We start from the raw sequence: 23819 nt of genomic DNA, 5'->3' as shown, positions 1-23819 counted from the left end.
ATTAAGCTTTCCAAATAAAGCCTAAGTTATGGCTATTTTTTAAATGGGTAAAGCTATTAATATAGAATTTTTGACCGATTTTATTAATTTATTTTGTTGCTTATGACTGCCCTGTGTTAAAATCAATGGGAGTCGGTGGGAAATTTGGTATGTTTGTTCTTGCCCACACCATTGCCATGATATGTTGTAAATGAGGAGCGGTAATCTTAATTTTTGGAGTTCTTCCTCAAATGTGTTGCTTTTAAGGGTATACAGACACAGGGTGTGTTTTTCTCATTAGAAATGGTTCTTTTTTTTTTTTTTTTAAGGTGATATTACCATGTACCATTTTATGATTAGTTTTAAAATCACGTTTGCTGTGAAACTTTCCATCCTTATAGCACTTTTAGAATACAGTGGATGTAAAAAGTCTACACATCCCTGTTAACATGTTAGGTTTCTGTGATGTAAAAAAACGAGGCAAAAAAATAATTTCAGAACTTTTTCAACCTTTTTAATGTGACCTATAAATTGTACAACTCAATTGAAAACAAACAAAACGCCTTTAGTGGGGGAAAAGTAAAAATAAACTAAAATAATGTGGTTCCATAAGTGTGCACACCCTCTTAGAACTGGGCATGTAGCTGTGTTCAGAATTAAGCACTCACTTTCAAACTCATGTTAAATAGGAGTCAGTGCACACCTGTCATTTAAAGTGCCTCTGATTACCCCCCCAAAAAAGTTCAGCTGTTCTAGAAGTTCTTTCCTGACATTTTTCTAAAGCCTTGTACACACGCAACGATTTTCCGCCGACCGGTCGTCCGTCTTTTGTCCAGAGTGGTGTTTTGTTGGTTGGAATGTGCCTAGACTGCACTGGACTTTTGTTGACCGACAAAATTCTACTTCAGAAGTTATGTCATGTGTTGGTTTGCTTTCTTAGTGTTCGTTCTTCACTGAGCATGGCCAGTCTTGCTCATAAGATTTTTCCCTGTCGAAATCTGTACTGACAGCACGAAAATCGGCCGTGTTTTGACGGAGGACAAAAATTTTATAGCCTGCACACCATATTTTTTTCGGCCGAGAGTCGGTTGTCGGAAGCATCATACTAACAAGCCGAAAATCGGCAGATCGGTCGTCGGACGAAAATTTCCTGCCGAATTTCGACGCGTGTGTACGAGGCTTTAGTCACATCCTACAGCAAAAGCCATGGTCCCTGTAGCCATTGTCCACAGAGAGTTTCCAAAGCTTCAGAGGGATCTCATTGTTAAAAGGTATCCGTCAGGAGAAGGGTACAAAAGAATTTCCAAGGCATTAAATATACCTTCGAACGCAACGAAGACAGTCCTCATCAAGTGGAGAAAATATGGCACAACAGTGACATTACCAAGAACTGGACATCTAAAGTCTCCCAAAAGCATGTGGGAAAATGTGTTTATGGTTTGATGAAACCAAGGTTGAACTTTTTGGCCATAATTCCAAAAATATATGTTTGGTGCAAAAACAACACTGCACATCGCCAAAAGAACACCATACCCACAGTGAAGCATGGAGGTGGCAGCATCATGCTTAGGGGCTGTTTTTCTTCAACTGGTAGAGGGAGTTATGAACAGTTCCAAATATCAGTCAATATTGACACAAAACCTTCATCTTTCAGCATGACAACGACCCAAAGCATACATCCAAATCAATAAAAGAATGGCTTCACCAGAAGAGGAATAAAGTTTTGGAACGGCCCTGCCAGAGCCCAGACCTGAATCAGATTTTAAATCTGTAGGGTGATTTGAAGAGGGCTGTGCACAGGGGATGCCCTCACAATCTGACAGATTTGGAATGTTTTTGCAAACAAGAGTGGGCAAATATTGCCAAGTCAAGATGTGCCATGCTGACAGACTCCTACCCAAAAAGACTAAGTGCTGTAATAAAATCAAAAGGTGCTTCAACAAAGTAGTAATTTAAAGGTGTGCACATTTATGCAACCATATTTTAGTTTTTTATTTTACTTCCCTCCACCTAAAAGATTTCAGTTTGTTGTTCAATTGAGTTGTACCATTTTCATTTTATAGGTCACATTTAAAGGTGGAAAAAGTTCTGAAAGAATTTCTCATTTTTTTTCACAGAAACCTGAAATTTTAACGGGTGTGTAGACTTTTTATATCCACTGTATAAAGATCACCACCGAAAACTGATGTTGGTGGGACAGAAGCCCAGTTTTAATAGGCAGCAGTAGTAGTGTGGGGGGGGGGGGGGGGGCTTGTGTAATAGGAGAAACTGAACTGATTAGGATTTTCCAAAAAGGAATATAGCGAAGAAGTTAATGTACAAAAATGTAACCAAAGATAAAATTAAAGTATATCTAAAGCCAAAACATATATTCTTTTTGGTTTTAAATTTAGTTTTAGTAGGTAAGGGGTAAAACCTTGTTTTGTTTTCTATCTGTCCTACTGAGATTTCCCTTTGCTTCTTCTGTCAAACACACCTCTCAAAGCAAGAAGAAATATTTTCTTAGGCAGTTGTCCCACAACAGGTGTCCCCATAGGGGGCTTCTAGTGACAACTCAAATTTTTTGATGTTCTATTTCAGTCCCAGTGACAGTACCAAGAGCAGTGGAGTAAACCTCCCTAACGGCGACACAAACCACAATAAAAACTTGTCACGGTTGATACCTCTTTGCTACTCTAAAACACATGGCTTTAGGTATCCTTACGATTCATGTTGAGAGTCCTATTGCACATAGTTATGTTGGTTAGGCTATTTACTGTAAATTCCAGTTCATTTTTTAACTCAAAGCCTAACTAAACCCACAACCGTAAAATCAGTCTCTATATGCAGTAAAAGCATGCTTGTTATACTCACTGTGGAACCTAAGGGGTTAATCCCGTGCATTGTGTAAAAAGGCTGTTTGATTCTATCTTCTCTGGTCCTTCCTTTATTCCACAGTCCCCAATTGATCTCCTGATAGTACAGAGTCTTGGGGACAGTCTGCACATGCTTTGGTGTGTACGACTAGAGCACAGGGCCAATCAGCACTTTCCAGACAGAGGGTCAGGGGTCATGCATCCTCATAGGACAGTGAGAGAATGAAAACTCCTCCTACAAGCTTTAATCAGACACTGATAGATGTCACAAGACTGCTATATACTGCTGATGAGAGAAGGTATTTAGCAGTTTATATTTATTAAAATAATTGCATTTCCATGTTCGGTTTACTGTGGGAGTCCAGATATATTGAATGTGGGGTCCTGGGTTTAGTAACGCTTTTAAAGGTATGTGTACAGATTGCTTTTTATATTGTTGCTCTCCGGGGTGGTTTGGAGCCTGGAGAATCACAGAAAAATTAAACCTAAACAGTTTATTAGATATGGCCTGTCTGTTTTTGAAATGGATGTCTCCTTTTCCATTAGATGATGCTTTGTAGGAAGTATGTGATCTGTAACACTGAGAGATAACATACTAACACACTTGCAGCATGGTTGTGCAAATTGCTTTTAGCCCCCGTTCACACTAAGGCGACCTGGTCGCCTCACAGGTCGCCTCCCATAGGGAAGCTGCGGACCCGTTCTAATAGGAGCGACACAAGTCGCTCCGACTTAGAAAAAGGGTCCGGAGCTTCTTTGGGGCGACCAGGAGGCGACCGCCATAGACTTCAATGTTATGAAGTCCGTGGCAGCCGCTCCGAGGTCGCGGCGCGCTGCTCGCACCGTGATCTCGGAGGTCGCCCCGGGAAGTAGCGTCGCGTGTATGTGAACCGGCGCTTAGGGTAAACCTGGAGTTTGTTTGTAAAGTCCAAACCCAGGCAATTTTTATTGGGTAAGAAGAGTGAAATGGTTAAGCCTCTATCAAGTCTTTTTCCTGTAATCTATGAAATCCTCTATCAAGGTTTTAATGCTGTCTTTGGTTTCCCATTAGGTTCTGTTCCTGTCATTGGGACATGAATCAAGGAGAAATCTATACAACATACACACAAACCTTAATAGAAAGATTTGGGTCATGTTGGTTTCTGTGTCCCCACAAATGAGATTTCATGAACAGGGACACAGAAATAAAATTTTGATCTTTAAACTGGCTATCCAAAACTTAAAGCCTGGAAAGCTAAACAAAAAAACAAAAACAAAGCCTGAAGTATATATATATATTTTCCTATGTTTTATTAATTTAAAGCGGAAGTAAACTGAATAAATATTCCAGTAATCATATGGGCACTATGTATAACATTTCTAAACTCACCAGGATATGAATTGGCCTTATAGGATCTTTCTTACTTTCTTACTGTTTGTGCAACTTGGTTTCTTTTTTATCGGTTCTGGCTGATGCCGGCGTCATGTTTGCGGTTGCCTTCCGATTCCAGCCTCGTGTGTACTTCAGCCCTTTCCGCTCTGTCAAATCCAGAATCTCGTGCATGCTCATTAAAGTTTAATTTAACCAAGCCTCGTTTTAGTATACCGTTACCTTGGCGACAAAGCCCGGCAAACCAATAAGAGTACACATGTAAATATCCTCCTTGTGTTAACCGTGAATGTCATTGTTCACACCCCCTGTGACGTAGCTGGTCACATGGGGTGTTTGAAGAACACCCGGGATCTCGAAGTATTGTAATGCCGTGGAGCTATGCCATCAGAGACACGGCACGTAGATGCACAGACTGACATGTTACGGAGTATGCTGTAAGTGAGGGAAAAAATGCGCGTGCGCGAGTGACGTCACTGACACAAACATCGTTGATATCTCCTAAACAGCGCAGTTTGTAATACTTTTAAAGACACCTACGTGTAAGTGATCGTAAAATGCTTTACATGCGGTAAAGTTGGGCAGGGGAGTTTACTTCCACTTTAAAAAGAATCTGGTGCATGTGTGGATACTGGCGCAAACTTTTCATAAGACGACTATGCAAATTTTAAAGTGTTGTTGTTTTTTTTTTTTTTTTTTAATCCTTTTTTGAATTCCCTCTTGTTACTAATTTATAAAAATTGGAGTATAAATGTTCTTTAAGCCTCGTTCACATGGAGCGATGATATACTTGCTACATGCGGGGAAGAACAGGCGTTGCATGCACCCCTGTGTCACAATCCCATAGACACATCAGGAACAAACTGGACAGGTTTGTCGCCAGGTCCAAGTACTCTTGGGCCTTCAAAATGGATGCTCAGTTGATTCTGTGAGATCAGTTCAACCTGGTATCTGCCTTTCCTCCTGTACAGTAATTTCTTCATCTACTCTTGCTGAATTGAGGAAGAGGACATCCTGGTTATTCTCATTGCACCAGATTGGCCCTGGATAATATGGTACTCAAGACATACTCCACTCTTAACAGAGTGTCCTTTGGCTCTTTCAGATTGTCCAGACCTTCTGTTCTGGGACACCGATTTGGCCTAGGAGAACGTAGTACTTGGACATACTCAACTCTTGGTAGACTGTCCTTGGGCTCTTTCGGATTGTCAGGACCTTTTTGTTATAGGGGGTCAGTCCATCATTCAGCTTCACGGACGCTGGTTTTAATGGCAGCCTTGTTGAAGCCCAGGTTCTGAGGGACAGGTGCCTATCAAATTCTGTCATCCTTACTTTCCTAAAGTCTACTATCGCACCTGGAAAGGCCTGCTTTGCATGGTGCGAGGCTATAAAATTAAATCCTATGTCTAAGAAGTACTCTTGTCTTGAATACCATCAAGGGGAAAATGATAGCTGTTGGCCTCTCATTCTTTAGTTAAGGCCACTGTGCAGAGTGTCATGCACATCATTCCCTCTATAAGTTATCTTGTGACTTTGCGGGACCCTAACCTATTTTTCTTCATTGGTTATTGGTGCTATTTTGTAAAAAAAAAAGTCTTAGTGCTCCACAAGGACAAGGTTGTCCTGAGGCCTAAAGTCTACTTTTCCCTAAGGTGGTTTGCAACTTCCACCTTTAACCACTTGCTTACTGAGCACGTATACCCCTTCCTGACCAGACCAATTTTCAGCTTTTAGCTCTCTCGCACTTTGAATGACAATTGCACAGTCATGTAACACTATACCCAAACAACATTTTTATCATTTTTTTCACACAAAATGGAGCTTTCTTTTGGTGCTATTTAATCACTACTGGGTTTTTTTTATTTTTTGCAAAGAATCAAAAAATATTCCCAACATTTTGAAAAAAAACAAAATATTTTTCATAGTTGTTATAAAATTTTGCAAACAGGTAATATTTCTCCTTCACTGATGTGTGCTAAATAGGCTGCACTGAGAGGTGGCACTGATAGGCATCACTGATTTGTGACACTGGGTGGCACTGGTGGGTACTGATTGGCAGCACGGGTGGGCATTGATAGGTGACTGGTGGGCACTGATTAGCAGCACGGGCCAGCACAGGTCGAGACCAAGGTCCCTGTAACCAAAGCTGGTTTGCGGATTTCTTCTATAACTGGCTTCTGTTTACAGCTGATCAGTGGTAAAGAGCCGCTGTGATTGGCCCTTTACAGTGTTCTGTGATCAGCCGAGTCCAAAGAAGTCAACAAACACAGAGCGCGGGCAAGCAGCATGATCACAGTTGGACATCTATTTAAGCCCTCCTGGCACTGGAAGCCTGCACTGTAGCCGTCTTTCGGCTATAGCACAGGCAAAATGTTTTTAAAGTAGAACTATAGACAAAAGAACAAGTGTCTCCATTGGGAGATTTCCCCTCCTATTATTTTTCAAAGGATAACCCAAAATTTGATTTTCTTTCACTTTCAAGGAGGCTTAAGCCCCGTACACACGTACCGATCGTCGGCCGAAAAGCTTCGGCCGACGACCGATCTGCCGATTGTAGGCTTGTTAGTATGATGCCTCCGACAACGCACATTCGGCCGAAAAGAATCTGTCATGCAAGCATTAAAATTTTTGTATGCCGACACCAGAACGGCCGATTGTTCGCCAGTCAGTACAGATTTCGGCCGACAGACCGCAGATTTGCAAGACTGGGCATGCTCAGAAAAGAAAAAACACAGGGAAAGTTAACCATTACATGACATCACTTCTGCAGTCGGCGGACAAAATTCTTGTGCAGTCTTTTGCACTTTTCAACAGACACCGACAGCCCTGGACAAAAGACGGCCGATCGTTCGCCGACGATCGGTACGTGTGTACGGGGCTTTAGGGTAAACAGTACCAAAAGAAAGGGTGAATCTCCTTAACAGGGCACAGACGGCAATAAAAATTTGATAGGTGTTCTAGTCCCTCTCCACTCCTTTTAGGAAATTAGGACTTTGCCCATAGAATCCTTTTCTTGGAGTACAGTACAAGGTACAGACCCCCCCCCCCCCCCTTCGGTAATTTATGATCTCCCTAATGATTGCAGCGAGTGAGAGATGTTTACAGGGGATGCCCCTGCAGCTTTTTTTGTCCAATCACCAGAAAGTAGCTGTATATAACCCATGTTTAAGAATAGGATTCTTTGTCCTGTATTGTACTCCAAGAAAAGGATGTGCAGGTAAGTCAAATACTTTATGGCATCATACAAATACTCTCTTAAAACGGAGCTCCGGCCTTTTTTTTTTTTTTTTTTATCTAACCCCTGCGATAGTCACAGCTTATGCAATCTATATCGGCATAGGCTGCAAATAAGAGTTTTATATCTTATGTTTTATTTTTGTACTCCCTGTCCCCTCAGGATCCAGTAAGCTTCCATCCTTAGTGTGGGCATCTGAAGCCCTCTTGGAGTTTCTTTTCCGGGAAATGTTGTTGCTATGTACCCAGCATGCACCCTGTCAGGGTGATGGACTTTCTCCATACTGGACCTTGTTTTATTATCTTATGCATGGACTGTGTATAAGGAGAGCTATATATATATATATATATATATATATATATATATATATATATATATATATATATATATATATATATAATATATATATATATATATGAGTTTTTACATTTAGCGCTGCTTGTGTTTATCATTAGTGGTACGCACCTTTTTTACATGTGCTAAGCCATTGTTTACATTTTTTTTTTTTTTTTTGCAGTGAATGTAATTTATTTTTTTAGCTCTAACGAGTAGGGCCCACTGATTCCAACTGTATTAAAGTGTATTGTATTTGTACTGTTTACCCTCAAGTTGTAAAGCCTTGTGTAAACTGTCGGCGCTATATAAAACCTATATAATAATAATAATAATTTAGGCCGAATGTGTAAGCATATGTAGTTTTTCTTATGGTGTTTTTTTTTTTTTTTTCCCATCACAAAATCCTCCGTGATGAAATTGTTTAAAGGAGAAGTATAGCCAAAGCTCATTCGGCTCTACTTCTCCTATGGATCACAGGGGTGCAATTTGTTTTGCACTCCTGTGACCCACTGAAGTCCACTGTCTGCTGACGTCACAGAAATCGGTCCAGGCACCACATCATTGCGACAATGGAGTCTTGATCTGCCAGGTGCCTAGACCGACACCCAGCTTATCCTATCAGCGAGCCGCTGAGAGCCTGAGCCAGCCACTCCCGCCCCTCCACAGCCTAGCGCTCCAATGAGCGAGGAGGGAGCAGAGAGCTGCTGACAGTCCGCCGCTCTCTCTGCTCGGAGAGCTGTGAGAAATGAACGGTCAGCGGTTTCCGATCGCTCAATTCTCAGTGTAGAGGTGCTGGGGGACAGATGCAGCATCTGAGCGATGCTGCATCCACCTAGGTAAATATTTAAAATATTTAAAAAAAAATACCCCAAACCTATACTTCTTTTAAAGAAGTACAGCTGTTAAGTGGGTCTTTCAAGGAGGGACATCAATGCCAATCAGCTTTCATCATATGCCATTATGCTCTTATTGCTAAGTATACTTTGAACTAAACTATGAACAAATATTCATACATAATCTGAAACATGATCTTTAAATATTATATCTTTGTATTCATATTTAAGTCAACTTGTTACAGCCAAAGCTCATTTGGCTGTACCTCACCTATGAATCACAGGAGTGCAGTTAGTTCTGCACTGACTAAAGCCCCCTGTTGGCTGATGTCACAGAGCCAGTGCAGGCTGGGGAAAGATTGCGACCATATGGTCAGGATCCATCCAGGAGTCTGAACTGGTGCCTGGTTCAGCCTCTCATTGTTACCCTGTGAGCCTGAGCCAGGTGCTCCTGCCTCTTCCACAGCTCAGCTCTCCAGTGAGGGCAGCAGAGCAGAGAGCCGGAGACTGACAGTCCTGGCTCTCTGCTCAGAGCGGCGGGGAGAACTGAGCGATAAGTGGTGTTTGATCACTCATTTCCCAGCCTTAAAGATGGCAGGGGAGAGATGCAATATCGCATTGATGCTACATTCACCTAGGTAAGTATGATTTAAAAAAAAAAAAAAGGCATGTTTCTCTTATATACTTCTACAAATAACTAATAATCTCAGACTGTACGCTTCATAACATATGGTGGTGACTTTGCTTGTAGTTCTTGGTCAGGGTCACACACCTCCAATGTTAGCTTGTAGTGGACAAGTTATACAATTTAATTTTTCTGGCACCTTTTCTTTTACTGTGGGCTCTCATCCATATACTTTGTATCTTTCAGGTTCCGGCACACAGTCTGGGCTGCATACACAGAAGTACGTATGTGATCTTTGCTAATCACATGACCCAGTAGTGTGCTACAGTGTGAATGTATGTATGCATGCATGCGTACCTGTGTGTATGCATCTATAAGTATGTCTGCTTCTCACATGTGCCTGAATGATGCTATGTGAATGCTAATATGAGTTAAAGTAGAATGGAGGTTCATCAGTAATATAATACCAGTTGATCTGTCTTTACATACAGAATACAGCAGCGCACAGCAACCAGTGAAAATGTAATATTATGTACCTGAACTCAGCAGACTAGGATGTCATCACTTGTTTCAGGTTAAAAATTTTTATTTAAAAATATTTTATTTTCACTTGTTTCAGGTTACTTTTGACCTGCCATAATAAAAAAATCCTTTATTGCAAATATGTGAATTTCAGGGTTAACCAGAAAAGGTCTGTTTCTACCTTTTTTTGCATTTTAAAAATTTTTCAAATCTCAATTTGGAGCAGAAAAGTCAATGGCTAAGCAATGGAGAGAGCACTCAGACAATGTCTAGCAAAGACTGGAGTGGTGATTTCACCCATAGACTTTAATGGCCCATCTGTTTGCGCTCCCTCCTCACCCTTGCAGCTGCCGCTGGCTTACACAGGGTATTTGGATTACGTGCCCGGACCCGAGCGGCCTGAAAATAGGTAAGTATACAGGTGCATCTCATAAAATTAGAATATCATCAAAAATGTATTTATTTCAGTTTGTCAATTCGAAACGTGAAAAATAAATATTTTATATAGCTGTATTACAGAGAGGTATATTTCAAGCATTTCTTTCTTTTGATGATTATGGCTTAAACTACAGCTTGTGAGAATCCAAAATTCAGTATCTCAGACAATTAGAATATTACATAAGACCAATAAAAAAAGGATTTTTAATACAGAAATTTTGGCTTACTGAAAAGTATGTCCATGTACAGTATAGTATGCATTCAATACTTGGTTGGGGCTCCTTTTGCATGAATTACAGTGATACCATGATCATTAAACCAGGTATTGGTACTTTTGGCAGCGTGGGCAGGTGCCAAGTGCTGTTTGAAAATGAAGTGCTCTGGAATTTCTTGGTAGAGAGCTGTGCTAACTTTGGACTTGATAAAACACAATGGACCAACATCTGATGACCTGGCTCCCCAAATCATCATGGACTGTGGAAATTTTTGCATTTCATTTGGAAATCAAGGTCCCAGAGTCTGGAGGAAGAGTGGAGAGGCACAGAATGCAAGTTGCATGAGGTCCAGTGTGAAGTTTCCACAGTCAGTGATTTGGGGAGCCATGTCATCTGATGTTGGTCCACTGTGTTTTAAGAAGTCCAAAGTCTGCGCAGCCCTCTACCAGGAAATTCTAGAGCATTTCATGCTTCCCTCTGCTGACAGCTTTATAGAGATGCTGATTTTGTTTTCCAGAAGGACTTGGCGCCTGCCCACACTGCCAAAAGTACTAACTGACTGTTTAATGAGAAGTTATGGTCACTCTTAGACTCGGTTCACACTGGGGCGGCACGACTCTGTACTACTTCGGGGGCGACTTGTGCATTCCCATGCACCACGACTTCGGAGCGACTTGCATGGACTTCACATAATGGAAGTCTATGCAAGTCGTTCCGAGGTCGCCCCGAAGTAGTACAGGACCCTTTTTCTAAGTCGGAGCGACTTGTGTCGCTCCTATTAGAACGGGTCCTGTAGCAGTCAATGGATCGCGAGGGAGCGCGACTTGTCAGGCTGACAAGTCGCCTGACAAGTCACGCTAGTGTGAGTCGAGTCTAAAAGGTGCTAGGTATAAAAATGTCCTTGGTATTGACATAGTGTATATACAGGTGCATCTTATAAAAAAAGAATGGAAGCCCCGACCAAGTATTGAGTGCATACCAGTGTTAATTTTGGCAGCAAATTTCAATTTAGTTTTAGTCTTAGTCTTAGGACTAAAATGGCATTTTAGTTTTAGTCCTATTTTAGTCTTCTGCAAGTGTTTTAGTTTTAGTCGCATTTAGTCGACTAAAACTCCAGTATATTTTAGTCGACTAAAACGCCCTACATTTTAGTCGACTAAAACTCATTTTAGTCATCTATAATCAAATTGGTGTAGTTCAATTGTAATTTGTAATGCATTATTTAAGCATTTCTCTACAATTTCCAAACTCATTATATACTACTGTTGGTCCTGGAGTGAAAAATCTAATATGTTATTATTTATTCTTTGAGCATGCACCAGTGTTAATTTTTGGCAGCAAATTTCGATTTAGTTTTAGTTATAGTCTTTTGACTAAAATGCCATTTTAGTTTTAGTCGTATTTTAGTCATCTGAATTGTGTTAGTCGACGAAAACGTTTTAGTCGACGAAATTAACACTGGTGCATACTATACTGTACATGGACATACTTTTTAGTAAACCAACATTTCTGTATTAAAAATCCTTTTTTTTTTTTTTATTGGTCTTTTGTGATAATCTAATTTTCTGAGATACTGAGATTTGGGTTCTCACTAGCTGTAAGCCATGATCATTAAAATTAAAAGAAAGAAATGCTTGAAATATATAACTCTTGTGTGTAACAAATCTATTTAAACTCTGAGTTTTACTTTTTGAATTGAATTAGTGACATAAATTAACTTTTTGATGATATTCTAATTTGATGAGATGCGCCTTCTATACAAGGGGTATAGAAATTAATAATTTTTTTGTTTTGCTGCCAGGAAATATAGACACACAGTTTTTGTTTTATCCAGCTGTATTTACTCAGTGCAGCTTATAACATCCAAGTAAAATATAGAACGCCAATTGAAAAATAAATGAAAAAAAAAATTTCAAAAACAGAATCAGTGCCTTCTCAATGGCACAGAAAGCCATTTGACTTTCAGCTGTGGTCATTTTGATTAGCTCAGCATAAAAAGGAGTTTCCTGGAGCATTTCAGTCCCTGGTAGTGCAACTGAAGCAAACAATCAACTATGGGTGGCAAGGCACTGTCAAAAGATCTCCTGGATAAAATTGTGGACAGGCACAAGTCAGAAGATGGATACAAAAACATTTCAAAGGCTTTATCAATGCCTAGAAGCACAGTGAAATCTATTAAGAAGTGGAAGGTATTCAGTACAACACCAAACTACAAGACTCTCCCTGGTTAAGGACGTCACTCCAAACTGGATGAAAGAGCCAAGAGGAAACTAGTCAGAGGCTACCAAGAGGGCCTACAGCAACTCTGAAGCAATGGCAGGGCAAAGAGTGGTCATTTTGTGCATGTAACAACATCACAATTTCTCCACAAATGTGGCTTGTATGGAAGGGTTGCAAGAAAAAAGCCACTCCTCACGAAAGGCCACATGCAGTCATGACTGAGCTTTGTCAAAATGCACCTTGGAGATTCTGAGGCCACATGGAAAAAGGTGTTCTGGTGAGATGAGACTAAAATTTAATTATTTGACCTCAACATCAAACTATGTTTGGCGGGAATCCAATACAGCTCCCCATCCAAATAACATCATTCCTACAGTAAGGCATGGAGGTGGTAATATCCTGTTATGGGGGTGTTTCTCTGCAGAAGGGACTAGAGCACATGTCAGGATAGAAGAAAAATGGATGGGGCAAAATACCATAAAATTTATGAGGAAAATCTGCTGTCCTCTGCCAGAAAATTGTCAATGGGAAGTACTGTAGGTTTTACAACTTGACAATCATCCAATGCACACTGGAAAAATGACCACACAGTGGTTGAAGGAGAAAAAGGTATATGTCCTTTTAATGGCCTAGTCAGAGCCCAGATTTAAATCCCATTGGAATCACTTGAAGGCCGCAGTCCACAAATGGTCACCATAAAATTTACCTGAACAGTTCTGCAAAGAAGAGTGGGCTAATATTGCAAAGTCTAGATGTAAAAAGTTAGTAGAGGCATATCCCAACAAACTAAAGGCTGTAGTTAATGCAAAAGATGGTTCAGCAAAATACTGACACAAGGGCGGTGATCCTTTTTCCAACTCAGTGATTCTGTTTTTGAATTTTTATTTTTTCGGAATGTTGGTGTTCTATCTTTCATTTGGATGTTACTAAATACAGCTGGAAAAACAAAAACTGTGCCTGTCTTCATTTAAGGCTGCAAAGCAGCAAAATGTGATCTTTTAAATGTGAATATTTTAATTTGCTCTATACCCACTGTATCTTTCTAACACAGGTTAGTCAGTATAGGTGTTAGGATGGTGAGGGAGCATTTTTAAGATTAGCTAGGTATAGCCTGAATTTCAACTTTTAAGGGAGACAAGTGGGGAAAATGCTCCCTGAACCATGTTGCTTGAGGAAACCCTGTATTGACACAGTAGAATTCCATAAGGATCTGCTCACCAGAAATGAAGTCTCTGATTTGCAAACATTTTGTAATAGAAACTTCTATTAGAGAAAGTCCTCTTTGCTAAGGGTTGTTTGCATGCTGACTGCTTAAAGTGATTGTAAAGTCTCATGTTTTTTTTTTCATATGTTATACTTGCCTCCTGTGCAGTTGGTTTTGCACAGAGCAGCCTGGATCCTCCTCTTCTCGGGTCCCTCTTTGCTGCTCATGACCCCTCCCTCCTGTAGAGTGCCCCCACAGCAAGCAGCTTGCTATGGGGACACCCGAGCCGAGCTGCAGCTTTGTCTGTCCATTCAGCCCCCTCTCTCTCCTGATTGGCTAACTGACTTTGACAGCAGCTCTGTCTGTCCATTCAGCCCCCTCCCTCTTCTGATTGGCTAACTGACTTTGATAGCAGCGGGAGCCGATGGTAAATATTAGGGGGAGCTGGGGAGGCTGCTGCACACAAGGTTTTTTTTTTTATCTGAATGCATTAGGATGAAAAACCTTCTGCCTTTTCAACCACTTTAAGCTAATAAGCTTAGCAGATTTTTACTGTATATTTGTATGTATAGTAAGATATTTTAATCTATATATTGTGTAATAGTGTTGTAATGAGACATAAAAGCTGTATAAGATTTGCTTTGTGTAGAAACCCATCTTGTATTGGCATACTTAAAGCGGAGTTCTGGCCTCTGAAACTTTTTTCAATAAAAATACCCCGGGACAGTCAGGGCTAGTACATTTCATAATGGATAGCCTCTGAACTGTCCCAGGTCGCACTTACCTTTTTAGAAGAAATACTTACCTTGAAAAATTTTTGTCCAGCGCTGCCATCTCAGGTGTGGACAGCTGAAGCCAGGGCGTCCTCCTCAGTGTCCCAGAATGCTCTGCACCGGCCCCACTTGTCAGTTCCGGTGCGGTTGCATCATTCCTGCACAGTTTCTGGGCATGCCCAGAAGCTGTTTAGTAGGGAATGACGCGCCTGCACCGGAACTGACGAGCAGGGCCGGTGCAGGTGCATTGACTCCTGGGAGCGATGACATTCAGCTCCCAGGAGTCAACACAAGCAGGAAGTGACGGCGCGGGTCGCGGCCGCAGAGGGAGGAAGTGGAAGAAAGGTAAGTATACTTTCTTCAAAAACAAGGTTAGAAAAGAAAAAAAAATCGGGACTATCCCATTTCTTTTGCAGGTGAATGTCGGCAAGCAGATGCCCCAAAGTCGTTTTTGAGGCCGGAACTCCGCTTTAAAGTGGAAGTTCAGCCTAAAACTAAAATCTCGATCTACTTACAGCCACGTTCTAAAGCCCCGTACACATGGGCCCAATGTCTAAAGACATTGACCGGTTCAAAAAAAAAGGGCAACATTTGGCCCATGTGTAAGGCACCCTGTCTGACAGAACCCAGCCGGGCATGCTGCAAAACCAGCAGGCGACCGACTTCTGATCTACGCTGATCGGAATGTTCTGGGGGGCGGGCTCTCCCCTATCAGAACACAACAGCTCAGCAGGGAAAATCACTGTACTAACTTTGCATAGTTAGTACAGCGGCTTCGACCAGAGCTGACAGGTTTTTGTTTTTTTTTTGTCGTTCAACCCAGCAAAGAAAAACTTAGTGTGTACCAGGCTTTAGACTAACCTATCTAACCCGATTGAAAATGGCTATACATACCTTTTCTGAAGCTGATCTGGTCCAGTCTTCAGAGACAGAAGCTGTATGCAGGAGAGAACCGACAATGGCTGGGAAGTGACATCACCCATAGTTACTATGGGGCTTCTATTGTTGGCTTGAAAGTGGGGGGTGTCATGGCGCTCTTCTAATATCCCAAGGTGGTACAAGGAATGTGGGTGGATGGGAGGGGGGGGTTATGGGGCTGCGTGGGGGGGGGGGGAACAAAGTTTGGTACTGTAGGGAAGCTATAGTCCGCGGCAGCCGGCTGAAGCGTGGAGAAGCCCTGAGAGATGCAAGAAAGGAGAGAGCGGCGCCAGCTTAGTATAGTACAAGTTTATTTAACACTGTTAAAATTGGTGACTCACTGTCCGAGGTTGGGTGAGACCGGTACACAAAGACTGTTAGGGTCATCCATCTTCCTCTTCCAGGATAGTGGTCATAGGAGAAGGTGGTGAGGTTCCAGAGGTATAGCCGAGCCGCTGTGGGGCTGCTAGTTGTCACTGGCCGCGGCGGAGCATGCACAACAGGGCTCCGGCTGCCGACTTCTGATCCCTGATGACATCACTTCCTGGCAGGAGAAAAATAGGGGTTGCACGCGTTCAGAGCATCCGTGCTCCTTCGCCGCCTGACGAAGGAGCACGGATGCTCTGAACGCGTGCAACCCCTATTTTTCTCCTGCCAGGAAGTGATGTCATCAGGGATCAGAAGTCGGCAGCTGGAGCCCTGTTGTGCATGCTCCGCCGCGGCCAGTGACAACTAGCAGCCCCACAGCGGCTCGGCTATACCTCTGGAACCTCACCACCTTCTCCTATGACCACTATCCTGGAAGAGGAAGATGGATGACCCTAACAGTCTTTGTGTACCGGTCTCACCCACCAATTTTAACAGTGTTAAATAAACTTGTACTATACTAAGCTGGCGCCGCTCTCTCCTTTCTATTGTTGGCTGCCTCCTCTGCACACAACTACACACTGAAGCATGGGACTTAAGCGGCTTCAGAAAAGGAATCTATAGCGATTTATAATTTACATGGCTAGATAGGTTAGTCTTTGAATGTGGCTGCAAGAAGATTTAGAGATTTTAGTTTTAGGCTGAACTTTTACTTTAAAGATCACAATTAGATTTCAATAAGGCTCTCAGAACACTTATTTGGCGGCAGTTCCCTTTCAAACAACCTGCTTCTAATTCAGGCAAGCATTTACGCCAGCTTGGTAAGCGTTATCGGCACGTGCACCAAATTCAGGTAGTTCTATCGCCACTTAGGAAACGTCATTTTGGCAACAACAGATTACTAAAGAATTGTCCCCAGTTTGCAGAATAGGAAACTGATGGTAATTAAAGTGATTATTGTTATTGGGGAAAAAAAAAACAATACTTTACAAACATGTTATACTTGCCTGCTCTTTGCAGTTTGTTTGACGCAGAGCAGCCCAGATCCTCCTCTTTTCGGGTCCCTCTTCAGCTCTCCTGGCCCTTCCCTCCCTTTGGGTGCCCCCACAGCAAGCAGCTTGCAATGGGGGCACCCAAGCCGAGGCACAGCTCCGTGTATCTATTCAGATATGGAGCTTTCTCCCGATTGGCTAGCTGGTTTGATTGGCTGCAGTCGGAGCCAATGGTGCCACTGCTGTGTCTCAGCCAATGAGGGGAGTCCCAGGCGGCTGAGACAGTCGTAGACCTTACTGGATAGGGAGGAGCTCAAATAAGCATTAGGGGGGCTGCTGCAAACAAAGTTTTTTTTGTCCTAATGCTTAGAATACTCGAAGATAAAAAAAAACCTCCTGCCTTTACAACCCCTTTGACGATCTCTTAGCTGTTGTACAAAGGTGTGGTTGTGCTGGGAAGCTGTCAATCAAGAGTATGTCTGTCCTGATGGTGAATAGCCTCTGTTTCTCATCCGGCTCCGACCACCCCTACTATAATACTCCGCTGCCATGTGCCTGTCAGTGTGATGGGCATAGCAGCTGGGGAGGAGGTGCACAGAGGAGGAAGAAAGGTTTCCAATGATATAAATGACAGTTGGTATACAAATGATACCACAGAGGAAAAAGAAAATAAAGTAATAAACACACAAACTGCCAAGCAGCATGAAATTGGAAGTAGAAAAAAGAAAAGAGCTGTATAAATTAGAGGCACCTGTGCAAGGCAAAGAAAGGCAGCCACGAACAGTGTATATTGGGGTCAGCAAAGCAGCCGCACAGTATTATAACTAGCAGGGCCGAAAACTGATGGGAGTGATGCAAAGCAGAGCATAGAAAGCCTAATAATACTGTAGTGAGAGATTATAGATAAGTGGAGCAAAGTGCCACCTTACTCAAACAAGTGAGGAAAATGGCTTTAACGGTTCCATCTGCTCTTAGAGCTGAAGGACAACTGGCAGTTTTGATATTCACCTGAGTGATTAACCACTTCCCCCAAATTGTCATTCCTGTACGTCCTTGGGTTTCAGTGATTATACTGGGATGATGCCTGCACCTACAGGCATCATCCCAGTATCATTCTTTTCAGCCGGTGATTGTTACAAGCAGAAGTGATCCGAGTGGCTAATTAGCCACTCAATCACTTTTGCAGGTGGCGGAAGCGTGTCCCCCCGCCTCCGCTGCTGCCTCCCCCGGGCTCTATCGAACGATCGCGGTGCCCAGGAGCGATTCGGCCAGTGGCGATGGCTGTCCTGTACAGAGAGGAACTGACATTGTTCCCCTCTCTCTGTAACCCTGGAATCCGGGAGTGATGAGTAGTTTGTCACTTTCGGTTCTGCCTCTTTGTTTACCTTGCCACCAGAGAAGCAGCCAATCAGACCGATCTCAGTCTGATCAGCTGCATAAGGGGCCAGAGGAGAGATTTGGGGTCTAATAGACCCAAATCTTTCCATAAAGGTGACCCTGTCATGGCTCATGCTGTCACAAGGGAGGTTGTTAATCCCTTGTAATAGCAATAAAGTTAGTACAAAAAAAAGTATAAAATAAATAATATAAAAAAACATATTAAAGTGCCACCGTACTTGCGTGCAAATGCGAACTCATACGTTACTCCCGCACTAATATGTAAACGATGCTCGCACCACACATGTGAGGTATTGTCATAAACGTCAGAGCGAAAGCAATAATTGTAGCACCAAACCTCCTGTGCCATTCTAAACTGGTAACCTGTAAAAGCGTTTAAAACATCACCAATGGAGACTTTTGAGCACCGTAGTTTGCCACCATTCCATGGGCAGACGCGATTTTAAAGCGTGACATGTTGGGTATCTATTTACTTGGCGTAACCTCATCTTTCACATTTTACAAAAAAATTGGGCTAACTTTACGGTTTTGTTTTTTTTAGTTCATGAAAATATTTTTCTTTTTTTTTGAAAAAAAAACTGCGTTTGAAATACCCCTACGCAAATAGCGTGTGACATAAAAAATTGCAACACCCACGATTTTATTTATAGGGTCTCTGCTAAAAAAAAAAAAAATATGTTTGGGCGTTCTAAGTAATTTTATAGCAAAAAAAAAGTAGATTTTATACAGGAGCAGCGTGTCAGAATAGGCTTGGAAAGGGGGTGATTATACAATTGTTGCCCTTTTTTTATTTTTTTACACATTGATTTTGATATCAACAGTTTAGGGCTTACAACTGCACTCTGGAATAATTCTATCAGTGCTGCCATATTTTGTGTACACCGTTTTCATGTTTAGGTGACTAAGGGCTCTTTCACACGGGCGGTCCGATCAGATCCGCCTGTCAGTTTTTTAGGCGGATCTGATCGGATCCCCCATGCATCCCTATGGGGCAGCGGATGTCAGCGGAGACATGTCCGCTGACACCCGCTGCCATCCGCATCCGATCCTGTCCGTGAAATCCGGACGGATGGAAACCCTATTTTCCATCCGTCCTGGGGATTGGATGGATGGGATCGGATGAGAGCGGACAGGCGGTCCGCTCTCATCCGATTCCCCATAGAGAGCAGCGGGGGCTGTGACACCTCCCTCTCCGCACTGCAAGCGGAGACGGAGCTGTCATCCGCCGGCTCAGCGGGGATCGCGGATCAATCCCCGCTGAGCAGCACGGATCCGCCTACGGAGGCGGACTGTGTGAAAGAGCCATAAGTAGAATTTGTCAGGCAAACTGAAATCTGGTTGCTGTGATTTACTGTACTTTCCATCCATGCTTTTGATGTATGTATATGTAATATATACTTGCTTGGTTACCAGCATCATAATAACAGCATTGCAAATGAATGAATGAATGGCAATGCTTGTACACATCAACAGCTTTTCATTTTGAATGTTTGTGAGAAAACAATGTACAAACTTATAATTGGTGTAGAGTTCCAGCAGTTCTGGTAAAGTTACTTACAATTCATTATTACCTCCCTAGTGCCATGTTTTGTTTATCTATGTTCCATGGGTGCAATAGGAACCTGAATCACCAGCCAATATTTTTATTGTGACTTGTTTTATGTCTGCCAGCTAAAACCCTTGAGGCGATGCAAAATACATTGTGGCATTGTTCTCCAACTGTGAATTCTGAGATTCACCTGCCCACTTCCTTCTAGTGGATATTGAGTACATAAATGTAAAGGTAACTTTGCCCTTGACCCAAGGAACTCCAGGATGATTTAAAAAAAAAAAAATGTGATTAGCAGATTAAAGCAACTTTTTGTTTGTCTGATTCCTTTCTCCTGCTCTTACTTTTTGCTATTTCTAAAGGGTATTTGTACCTTTTTTGCCCAAAAAAAAAAAAAAATTCACAGCAATAGACCGTAATTGATTTGCCAAACCACATATATAAATGTGCAATTTTTCCCAGCAATTCTCTACCCACCGCCCCCCCCCCCCCCCCCCAACAGCCCAATCTTTAAGGGGCCAGTGTGCCTCCTTCAGTTCCACCTAGGGCCTGTGTTACTCAGACCTCCTGTACACAGCATAGTGCCCGCTGCTTGTTCATCAGTATCGGGATCCAGCTGAAGTTTGCAAACTTTGCATCAGACCGTATGCCGGATCCTTGGGAGCAAGTTTTCTGTTGTAAAATGATACACATTCACTAAATGGTTTGATTGCGCTATTGCTGTCCTGCTTTATAGAGAGTAGATTCTTTAAAGAAGAACTCCATGATCAGGGCATTTTTTTTTTCTTGTTTCTAATGGAGAGCCATGTTAGATCTTTAAAAATAACCATATGCGATAAGTTTTTGAAGTATGGAGGTCTACCAATTTTCAAATAGTTCCTTACCTAACAAACTAAAACTAAAAAAAAAAACTAATACAAACCAATTTGTGGACTGTGTCTGTCCTTAGTCATACATGACATGCAGAGGAAGAAGCTTACACTCTATTACTTTCCATACGTTTGTCTGAATGATGGAGTCTGTCAGTGGATTATGTTTTAATTCTAACAGTATTTAGAGGAGTTCTTCTTTATTTTCTCAGTGATTTTTTTTTTTTTTTTTTCTAGCTATTTCTTATTCTCTGCTTTTCTAAAACCACATTATACCAGACTATTAAAGGGGAAGTGTTTACATTTATTTTCTTGTGTAGTGGACTTGGTGGTTCTCTTTCTTTGGTTGTTTGGCTAGGTGGCACACGTTTCACCAGCTTCTCTATATTATGGTGATGAGCTCCAGGTAGAGTGAGGGACAAGATTATTTGTGACTGCTATGGCATACATTACAAATGTTTTACTTGTCTTCTTATATTTCTAAGAACTTCAAATAGTACAGTCTGCAGAGAACATAAAATATATAGTGTAGCGTGTGTGCTTGGTTGGACTATGTCAGCACAGCACAGGCAGGTGTCCAAGGAACTACTCTTTAGATTGGACTCTCACAGTTCTTCTAGATGTATATTATACCATATTGTGAAAAAAAAAAAATCATATAAGATTCTAAAAAAAAAAAAAAAAAAAGAGAAAATACTTCCTCCTTAATTGTCACTTGCTGTGTTTTTGCTTGCTATTGTTTCCTGTCAGTCTTATTGTGGTGGTGTCTCTTATATTAAACGTGTTTTTAATATTCTCTCTCAACAGATAGTTGCTGTAGAAAAGACTCTGAAAAATTGGAAAGTCAAGCACCCAGTCCGTCAAAGGAGTCAGAGACTGTATCACCTAGGAAAGGCAAGGCGTCCCTCATAATGAGGCTACAGCAAGTCAGTAAGTCCCCAGGAAGCCGTGTGTATAAGGCCTTACAACGGAGGCCTCTTGAGAAGAGGGTTAATGAGAAGCTACAGACAACAAAAATGTGCCGTAAAAAAAGCTACAGAGACCGAACACTAATGACTTATAAACGGAGAAGAAGGGTTCGGTCCACGTGCGGCAAAAGTAACGGTTTTCCAGATTTAGTGGGAAAGCGCATTTTGCATTTGTTTGACGATGATGAGCGTGAAACTTGGTTTCCAGGTAGAGTCCTTCGCGTGCATCGGCGTTTCCATAACCCACGAGACACGCAGTATGAGGTTTGGTATGATGCTGAACCTGGCACTCGCTATTTCTTAGAATTACTACAGGACTATGAAAAAGGATGGCTAAAACTGGACAGTTAATTCACCAATCACACACCAACCAGGCAGGCCTGGAGCACAGTGATTGGCTTGAACTATTCTGATTGAAGTTTCTCTTTCCTATTTGTGGAGACATTTATGTGATTTCGGAAAGAAATCCAGCAATCTTCCATTTTTTTTAAACTGTTTTTATGAGTTTTTATTAGTTTTAACATGTTCCTTTTTTTAAATTCAGGTATCGGCAATGTATTGTGATAGTAAATATTGGAGAACAAGTTTCTCTTTTATATAAAAAGTGCCTTAAATATTTCTTGTATTTGTATATGTATTATTTAAGGTTATGTTGTATGTTAAGTTAAAAATGTGAATAATGCCAGCAATCGTGAATTAGTCTTGCTATATCTTAGTTAAAACACTGTTAGCACATCAGGAAGCCCCAGGCTGCCTTTAGATCTTTAAACTGATGCCTTTAGCTGCACACAAGTTTGTGATCACAACACAGCCTGTGTACTCTAGTAAATGCCTTACTCTACCACTGCTCCATGCATAGGCACCACTGGAAGCTGATGTAAAAATACGGCCTTATGTGGTCACTATTCTTTGTGAGCCAGACTGAAGCAGATCACATTTGCTTATCTGCAGCTTTCAGACAAATTGAGATCTAGGCAGAGGCAGTGTAGCTATGTATCTTTATCTGTAAAGACAGTCGTAAGTCAGGGATCCTCAAACTACGGCCCTCCAGCTGCTGCAGAGCTACACGTCCCATGAGGCATTGTAAAATTCTGACATTCACAGACATGAATATGTATGATGGGAATTGTAGTTCCTAAACAACTGGAGGGCCATAGTTTGAAGACCCCTGGTCTAAGTCTTGCAGGTGTATGAATAGTGGCTTTTGGGCTTACCACTACCTTTTTTAGCATCTATTCTTGCTTCAGGGTACATGATATGGGTGTCCCTCTAGACCAGCAGTGGTCTCCAAACAGCGGCCCGGGGGCCAGATGCAGCCCCTTGCGTGCCTTTATCCAGCCTTTGGGAAATTATTCCATCTACTGACTTCAGTAATAGGACATAATTCCTGTCACTGACACCAACAATGGGGTACTATTCCTCCCACTGACCCCAACAATAAGACAGAAATTATAGGACTTCATTGTTGGTGTCAAATGAAGGAATTGTTCCCCATTGTTGGTGTCATTGGGAGCAGTGACACCAACAATGGGGCACTAATCCTTCCTTTAACACAGACAATAGGGCACTATTCCTTGCAATGACACCAAAGATGGGGCATAGTTTACTCCCACTGATGCCTGAACCACTGATGCCTGGATATTTTCTACTCCTGCTGACCACAATCTGGCCCTCCTAAAGTATGAAGGACAGTAAACTGGACCTTTGTTTAGAAAAAGCTCTAAACTATTTGGTTTCAGAGGAATAGTGCACTCACTTCTGCGATCAGCATAAAGTATACCTAAAAACAAGGACAAAAATGGGAAACCAAACACAGAAGCAGTATATAGATAATTCGCATATTGTATCATTTGCATTCCTGGTCTAGGAAAAGCATTCATGAGGTTTCTGAGAAATGATTCATTCTAACCTTGAAACATTGTTATGCAAAGAATCACACGTGTTTCTTTGTGTGCTTTTTTTAACCCGTAGGATAAATGTGTGCATTGTACTTATGCTTCACCCGAGTACAGTGTTCAGCATATCCCTTAAAAGTTTAGGACCTTCTGGCTCTGTAAATAAAAGTCCTGTTGAACCCCTTGTCCCATTTTTATAGAAATACACACTGGGGTTGATTTACTAAAGCTGGAGAGTGCAAAATCTGGTGCAGCTCCAC

The 23819-nt window shown here is 41.8% G+C and overlaps 1 protein-coding gene across 2 annotated transcripts in view; it reads left to right on the top strand.

Moving 5' to 3' along the window:
• The window catches only part of LOC309553640 (uncharacterized protein C15orf39 homolog), a 45389-nt gene extending 23219 nt beyond the window's left edge, over window positions 1-22170 (top strand). The window contains exons 3-4 of one of the 2 annotated variants that reach the window (XM_082254932.1): window positions 9479-9512; window positions 21504-21628. In XM_082254932.1, coding sequence (XP_082111058.1) covers window positions 9479-9512; window positions 21504-21507 — 38 coding nt within the window. In that variant the 3' untranslated portion in view covers window positions 21508-21628. Of the gene's footprint in view, window positions 1-9478; window positions 9513-21503 lie in introns of both variants that reach the window. The other variant, XM_082254931.1, reaches the window with a different exon arrangement.
• Window positions 22171-23819: the final 1649 nt, after the last annotated feature.

This window comes from Pelophylax lessonae (genome assembly GCF_965119305.1).
Source record: "Pelophylax lessonae genome assembly, chromosome: 4".
In the NCBI taxonomy this organism is placed as follows: Eukaryota; Metazoa; Chordata; class Amphibia; order Anura; family Ranidae; genus Pelophylax; species Pelophylax lessonae.
This window is presented reverse-complemented; position numbering and strand designations above follow the sequence as displayed.